Raw genomic sequence first — 8,395 nt, 5'->3', positions numbered from 1 at the left:
AGGTTAAAACAATCCTATCAACAAATAAAAAATACATAAAAATAAGTAAAAGCTCCTGTGCATATTATTGTGCAAATGAGGAAAATATGATGAAACGCAAATATCTTTATGTGATAATGTGAATAGAGTCTGAACTGGACTGTTCTCTTTCTTTCATCTTTTTGGCGCGGACTCTCTCTCCCTCTCTCTCTCTTTCTGTGTGTGGAGGACTTCCTATCCCACAATGCACCGCGTTCATTTTGAGCCCTCGCGGCTTACAACGTGTTCCGCTTGTGGGGCATGTATGTATGAGCGCGAGCTGTGTTAAAGATTAGCATATTTCGGTTTTTTTTTTTTATTGGAAATTTACATTTTTTTCTATAAAAGGTTTGTTTTTTGCATGAATTAAAAGACCAGAGGCAGTCCGGCCACCGAAAATGTCTTTGGTTTGTGCAAGTAAGTTTAAACCTGTATGTTTCTGTTTCTCGTTCAGCTAGTTAGCCGCTGTTAGCGCGCTGTGAGGCTCTACTGTGCAGCAGGGGAGCCGGAAGCTAAGCTAATCATGCTAATTACAATAAATACTCAGCAAATCTAATTAAAGTTGAACTTTGGAGTCGCTGAGAGTGTTTAGTCAGCGGGGCTGGGAGCATTATGTTGCGGATAAACTTGTGAAATCTTAGTGCAGAGTGAAGGCCATTATTTCATAACCGAAGCTTTGTAGTGTACTTGTGTACGGAATAGTGAGCAATTTGGGATTTGGCCCAGTGCACTTTTAACTAAGCATAAAAAGGAGGTACTTTGCACACAAGGTCAGGCTAGCCTTTTTCATAAACCTCTCTTTAAAAACAATTGAACGGATAAGTGAAATCATTAGATCTATTAGCATTTGCACACACATACAATAAGTGATTTTGCATGTCCTTTCTATTGGACAAATACAATTCTGGTTCCTGTTCATTTCAAATCTTGTTCTGTCTCTTCATGATTGCTAAATAGAAAGCAGAGCACAAGGATTAACAAATCAGCATTAATTCAACTTCATATCAAGCTCTTTGGGGATAAAGTCAAGTAAAGTAGGCTTTTATTGTCATTTTAACCATATACAGTTCAGTACACAGTAAAATGAAACAAAGTTCCTCCAGGATCAAGGTGTAACATACAACATAATTTAATGAAACTAGCTAAAAACTATACCAAAAGACAGTTTGCAAATTAGCAAAAACACAGTACAGTGTTTTTGACACAATATAGTACAATATGCTGTGACAAAATGTAGCGCTGACTCGTACACAGAGCTAAATTGAGGTAGTGCAGATAAATTGTCCATGAGATGGTAAATGCAGTAAAAATTTTGTGGTGGTGTAGCAGCAAAGAAAAAATTTTCTTGTACAAATTGTGTAAATGTGTATGATCTAACGGTGTACCTTTTTCATCTCGCTTGCAGTCTCGAATGAGGTACCGGAGCACCCGTGTGTCTCTCCGGTCTCCAACCAGGTGTTTGAGCGCCGCCTTATAGAGAAATACATTGCAGAGAATGGAGCCGATCCGATTAACGGGCAGCCTCTATCTGAGGAGCAGCTCATCGACATTAAGGGTGAATAGTACAATGCTGCATACGGTTACAGCTTTATTTATTTATTTAAAACTTATTATTATTTTTTGAACAAGAACTCATTGCTTCACAATTGCCTTGCTCTGTCCGCATGTATAGTCTCTCATCCAATTCGACCGAAGGCACCATCTGCCACCAGCATTCCTGCTATTCTGAAGTCACTTCAAGATGAGTGGGTAGGTGACCAGTGTTTGCTTTTTCAAGCCAGGTTCTCGGCGCATTCTCTTTGGATACATTGGTTGTGTTAAATGCAGTGTGTTATTCAACTGCTGTAATTGCAACTGTACTCATGAACATACGTCGACTCTCTCTTTCAGGATGCAGTAATGTTGCACAGTTTCACACTGCGCCAGCAGTTGCAGACAACACGCCAGGAGCTGTCACACGCACTCTACCAACACGATGCCGCCTGCAGGGTCATCGCTCGTCTCACTAAAGAGGTCACCGCTGCCAGAGAAGGTGAGCGCCATGTAGATTTATAGGAGCTTCTAGGTTTAAAATTCTCTTGTAATCACAAGGCTTATAGTTGCACATTTCATTTAAGTACCGGATAATGGTAATAGTAAGTGTTGAATAAAAATTTTCATGGCATGCATTACACCATCCAATAATGTTATTTATTAATTTGGTAATTTATTAATTGCTTGTTTGGAAAGCAATTGGTTTAAAGGATGCTCTCACCCTCTTTCACATACCAGGCACTCGGTGCCAAGTTTTTATTTTTGTGTCAATTTCCACTTCTTATGTAGAACTTTCACTACGATTTCTTCATTAAACCACTGACGTTAGATTTTGTTTTTTTGTAAGTTGGAGATAAATCTAGAACTACAGATAGGCTATAGCAGCATCATTTTTACTATATCTGCTATTGATATGATATGCTGTAGTTACTGTCTTGTTTTTTTCATAAACATTCAAAAAACAAGCATGTACATATATTAACTACTGTAACCCTTTGCCTTTGCAGCTTTGGCCACACTCAAACCCCAAGCTGGGTTGGTTGCTCCTCAGGTTGCTCCTGCCTCCCAGCCTGCAGCCGTGGTCAGTGTTCACCTAGAGATCATGTAGTTCTTTAACAATTTGTCTACGATGGATTGATTTGTTTACTTGTTGAAATCTGTGCCTTGCTCAGGGTGCGGGTGGCGAGCCCATGGAGGTCAGCGAACAGGTCGGAATGACTCCAGAGATCATCCAGAAGGTAAGTTTATCACTGCCGTCACCTGTCTCCACCTAAATGATTATACATTTGATTGGTTGCTTTAAATCCATTTTAACATGGTCAAAACATTTTTCCAGCTGCAAGACAAGGCCACTGTCCTGACCACCGAAAGAAAGAAGGTAAGAGTGCGAAAGCTGCTGAAGGAATTGTATTTATGTTGCAGGTCACATTAATAGTTGCATTGTTTGCAAGTATTATTAGATGTTCAGGTCTGAAACTGTCTTTTATATGATTCTTTGGAATTCAGAGGGGAAAGACCATGCCAGAGGAGCTGGTCAGAGCCGAGGATCTCAGCAAGTATCGCCAAGTGGCCACGCATGCTGTAAGTCTGTCTTACCTTAGTGCCTATTAAAACGTTTAATTGCAGGCTGGACTGCAGAAAAATATTTTAGGTAAAAAAAACTTGTATCATTTACCCTTTTCCCTCCTTTCTTTGTTCAGGGTCTACACAGTGCCAGTATTCCTGGAATCCTTGCTCTGGATTTGTGTCCCACAGATACCAACAAAGTGCTCACAGGTACAGACATGTGAAACAGAACCTCACCTAACCGAAACCTCAGGCGCAGGGGTTCTTAGAATTATAATGTCTATACTTCAGCATAATGTATTTACTCTCTCTCTCTCTCTCTCTCTCTCTCTCTCTCTCTCTCTTGTTCACAGGTGGTGCGGATAAGAATGTGGTGGTGTTTGACCGCAGAGAGGAGCAAATCGTGGCTACTCTTAAAGGCCACACCAAAAAGGTCACCTCTGTCATCTACCACCCATCTCAGGTACACGTTCTTCCTCCAGCCTCATAACTCATGCCAACGTATGTCTGTACATTTATTAAGCTTGTGTGTTTATCCTCTCCACAGTCGCTGGTGTTTTCGGCGTCCCCGGACAGCACCATCCGTGTGTGGTCACTCGCAGCAGGAAATTGTGTGCAGGTGGTTAGAGCTCATGAGGCAGGAGTTACCGGCCTCTCCCTGCATGCTACTGGAGATTATCTGCTCAGTTCCTCTGAGGATCAGGTAACATACACACACATAATGTGAAAATCTATACTGAGATGCATTTGAAGCAAGTTCTGGGGTGTTTCTTTGGGGCATGGAGTAAACATAATGGAAGGTAGTTAGGAGCGTGGTCCGGACAGTCGGGGGTGTGAGTTCTTGTATGTTTAAGGACTTCCATTAAAGGAAACGCCCATTAAATTAGTTCTTGGAAGGCCAACAATTCAACAGTAAGATTGAAGTGAAGCAGACAGTCAGGTTGAGGCACTGATGTACTGAGAAAACTTCCTACTTTGATTATCAATTACCTCTCGATACGATATCATGATTCTTGTTTGCCGATCCGGTTACAATTATGATTTTATAAATATTACAATTTAATATTATATTTTCCCTGATTTTTATACAATTTTAAACCTTTAAGAATTTTAAGTAATTGAATGCATCCCATTCCTTAGACCATTAGTTTTCTCATATAAAGGCCAGACGCAGCATCCAAACTAAATTAAACTGAGTTTAACATGTAACTGAGCAGCACATATCTGTCATGGACCATAATTATTATTTACCTCCTCTAATGTCTCAAGATTGAGCAGCTGCGAGCACATACACTTTTTCTCACACGAGCATCCAGGGCTTTGATTTTTTTTATTAGCGCTCAGTGTTTTGAGACCTGTGTAAGCGTGTGTAAATGTGCATGTTTGAGACTAATTTGCTTTGAGTTTGGAGAAAAATGCAGATTGGAGGGTTTTTAAATTTTTGATAATGTAATGCCATAAAAAAATGCAGTTCTGTTGCGCTGCTTGGAAGCTTTTGTGCTCGGTACATCAGTACGATGACCGGTCACCGCCAATTAAACTGAAAGCCAGCTAATTCTGGTCACTGACCATTTGTCCGGTTCATCTCTATTATAAACGTAATAGGTTTTATAAAATCAAATTTAGAGTCGGTGCAGTGATACGTGAATGGTCACACAAAAGAATGACGATTCATAATGTAATTTTAAAAAATTATCTATCTCTATTATCCAAGGACTGGCGAAGTAGTCCCCTACTATTTTGTAAAAAGAAAACCAAAGCCAAGGGTGCAGCTTGGGAGCTTACCTCACACTTAGTGTTGCTGTTCATTACAGTTTTCAAAATGTCATGATTATTGTTCTTTGATGTCACCAGTTCTAACATTCAGTTTTTGTCATTTAGTACTGGGCTTTCTCTGATATCCAAACTGGTCGTGTTCTTACCAAAGTCACTGATGAGACAGCAGGATGTGGTGCGTAATCCTATCTCTCTATTCTAAACTCCTTGTATTCTCTCTGCTATCAAATTTTATGTTCTTCTTGTACGTTTGTATAATTGTTCTCCTTCCTCTGGTTACAGCGCTGACCTGTGCTCAGTTCCACCCTGACGGTTTGATTTTCGGCACTGGTACGGCAGACTCGCAGATTAAGATTTGGGATCTGAAGGAGCGCACCAATGTGGCCAACTTTCCCGGTCACTCTGGCCCAGTCACCGCCATCGCCTTCTCCGAGAATGGATACTACCTTGCTACTGGTAAGCAATACGTAATTCTTTTCAGTTCATTTTTTTTTTTTTTTTTTTTTTTTTTGCATCTGTTTAAATTTTTGTTTTGCCATTGTAGGTGCTCAGGATAGCTCACTGAAGCTGTGGGATCTGAGGAAGCTGAAAAACTTTAAGACCATTACTTTGGATAATAACTATGAGGTTTGTAATTGTGGTTATTGAAAGTATTAATTTGCTGATATATTACGGTTTGTGTAGAATTTTATTTGCCAAATCGCAAAGATATTAAATATTTGTATGATGTTCCATTATATCTCATCACATGAGAGGCTCCTGTGATTGCAATAAACTGGTCTTAACCTTTTCTCCTTGTTGTCCATGTTCTTCAGGTGAAGTCTCTGGTGTTTGATCAGAGTGGAACATATTTGGCTGTTGGAGGGTCTGATATTCGAGTCTACATTTGCAAACAGTGGTCTGAGGTTCTCAATTTCACTGGTGAGTGCATAAGCTTTACTATTGTAAGACTATGTCTCTATCAAATTGTTTTTTGAATCATGTTGAATTTTGTTCCTCTCTTTTCTGCTTTTCCTCATTGCTTTTTGTAGATCACTCAGGCTTGGTGACGGGTGTGGCCTTTGGTGAACATGCTCAGTTCCTGTCCTCTACCGGCATGGACAGAAGCCTCAAGTTCTACAGCCTGTAATAACCCAGAGGAACTGATGAAATAAAAGTGAATGAGAGAAATTGAATAATTGTTTTAGTCCATGATCCATTATAGTGTGTAAGGAAGAAGCCACGAGCATTAGATCCAACCTTCATAATGCAAACAGGACCATGATGGTTTTAACATTGTCTACCTTGCAGATGACAAAGAATACACAATCTTTTACATTTCTATTCCCCTGTAGTGATGATAAGTGACCTTGGTGAACACATTCTGTAACGTTTACTAAACAATCATATGACTTTTTCCTCATACAACTTCTGTTTGAAGATTTCCAGTAACTATGAATAATTTAGCTTTTTTTTCTGCGCTGTACTCGTAGGCCTCTCTTTTCCTTTCTGGTTTAGTGGTGTTGCTGTTAGTCTCTTGTGCCTAATTTTTTGTACCCTGCTATGAGCTGAAAACAGAAGTTAATGCAAAATAGATTTCAATAAAGACTTGATGTTTTTAATGTCTGGTGATATTGAGTAAAATTGTGACAAAGTGCATTAATTCTGCATCAAATGTAATGCAGGTACTACATTATACTGTAGTCTGACAAGAGCTCAGATTCTTGTTGAGTCGTGAATAATATACAGTGCGTATTTAATGTGTACCAGTTGGCTCTCTGCAAAGATTAAAGGCATGGCTAGGCTTTTCTGTATGAAAGAAGCTGAGTTATTTACAGGTTAGTTCCAGCTTTATGGATCTGGGTAAACAAAAAGCCTCAGATCCACACTCTTAAGATTCACTCAGTCACGTTTAACTTAGATTACAGTGCACAATTTGTTGGCCAGTTCTTGTGGGAAAATGATTTCTCATGTTCCCAGACCAAAGTCTTATACAGTGAGTCCTGGAATATACCTGTGCCATCAGGGAAGGAAAAACGTAATACTGTAGATGTGATAACTTGGATTCAGTACATTTCAGGTTATCAGCTTGCTTCATTTTATTTCAACATAATGTTGCTAGACCTGACCAACTGAAGCAAACCTAGATCATAACACTTGTCTCCAGAGGCTTGTACAATGTCCACTATGCACGAGTTGTGCATCGTTTCATGTGTTTCCCTTCTTATCCTGACACACCAATCATTCTGGAGGAGGGTCAATCTGGATCCATCAGACCACATGACCTTTTTCCATTGCTCCCTAGTAAATAGAAGACTTTTTTTTTTTTTTATTAGTATCACTAACGTTCTTTTTATGGCCAACGCAGCTGTTTATACCCAATCCTGTGAGCTCTCATCACATAGTGTGTGCATGGAAATGCTCTTACTATTAGGGATAGCTAAGTATTTTTTTTTTTTTTTTTTTACTGTTGATTTTTACCATGCAACTTCAAGTGTTCTTCATTAATGATTTTTTTCCCACCCACATTTCTTCCAGAAAAAAATTTAGCATTATACTTTCAGATTTCAACAATGTGTTCAGGGGTTCTTAACCCACTTCTATGAATTTCTAATTTGCTTGCTGCAGATCCAGTAAGTTGACCTATCTAAAATAATGACTCTAAAATGAAAACTTGCTCCCCAAAGACAATAAGCTGTGTGCACAAAATTAAAAATTCACACATTTGTGGAGGTTAGGGGAGTTACACATTAATACATAACCTATTTATATCTAAAAATCAAGAGGGCCGTCTATGTTGTTTAAGTTGTAAAAATAGAACAGCATAAAGTCCCTCCCTGATTGCGTACAATCATGTCTTAAAACAGCAAACAGAAACACAGACCAATTACTATATTTTTGGATATACAGAAACAATAACATTACCTTTGTGTCACCGTGGTGGTTCTGGCCCCTCAGGAAATAGCTTTGCAGGGCCTTTGGTAGTATAAAGTGGTATCTGGCACCAGGACATTGGCAGAGGATCCTTTGGGTGCTGTGTGCACAGCGGGGCTTCCGCCTTTTTTGCCTGTAACCAAGTCTAAATGAAAATGAGAGGGTTGCATCTCGAAGGGCATTTCAGATGTCAATTGGGCTGCATTAAACAAAGAAAACAACTAACATTATATGTGTTAAACATTTGTCAAGTTGAGTGTGGATCAGACGGTATACCATGGCCATATGCCATGATGGAAGCAGCCGAATGATTAACAGAAACTGATGGGTTTGCAGACCAGGTCTGTGGCCTTGGCTTATTTGCCTGTTGAACCCTTTGCACAGTGGGCAGTTATGCACTGGGTGTTCTGGTGCCTTTCTATTATGGTCAGCATTGACATTTTTCAGTGATTGTTTGTATTATGGTCCATTGGCTTTTTTTTTTTTTTGGATCGGACCAGACTGGCCAGCTTTTGGTTTCTTATTGTTCCTTATCCTATATTGTGTTAATGTTGTGGCTGGGCGGTGTAATTTGCAATAAAGCATTTGT

The 8,395-nt window shown here is 39.5% G+C and overlaps 1 protein-coding gene across 1 annotated transcript; it reads left to right on the top strand.

The window, feature by feature from the left end:
- Positions 1-255: 255 nt before the first annotated feature.
- On the top strand, positions 256-6,494 carry prpf19 (pre-mRNA processing factor 19). The gene is made up of 16 exons (XM_053505479.1): positions 256-435; positions 1,424-1,573; positions 1,691-1,767; positions 1,909-2,050; positions 2,559-2,632; positions 2,724-2,789; positions 2,888-2,929; positions 3,058-3,132; positions 3,252-3,327; positions 3,471-3,580; positions 3,665-3,820; positions 4,999-5,068; positions 5,176-5,349; positions 5,438-5,520; positions 5,709-5,814; positions 5,925-6,494. Exons 1-16 carry the CDS (start codon positions 417-419, stop codon positions 6,020-6,022), a joined length of 1,518 nt encoding a protein of 505 aa, XP_053361454.1. The 5' UTR covers positions 256-416; the 3' UTR covers positions 6,023-6,494.
- Positions 6,495-8,395: the final 1,901 nt, after the last annotated feature.

The sequence above is a fragment of the Clarias gariepinus genome, chromosome 10 (assembly GCF_024256425.1).
Source record: "Clarias gariepinus isolate MV-2021 ecotype Netherlands chromosome 10, CGAR_prim_01v2, whole genome shotgun sequence".
Classification (NCBI taxonomy): Eukaryota; Metazoa; Chordata; class Actinopteri; order Siluriformes; family Clariidae; genus Clarias; species Clarias gariepinus.
This window is presented reverse-complemented; position numbering and strand designations above follow the sequence as displayed.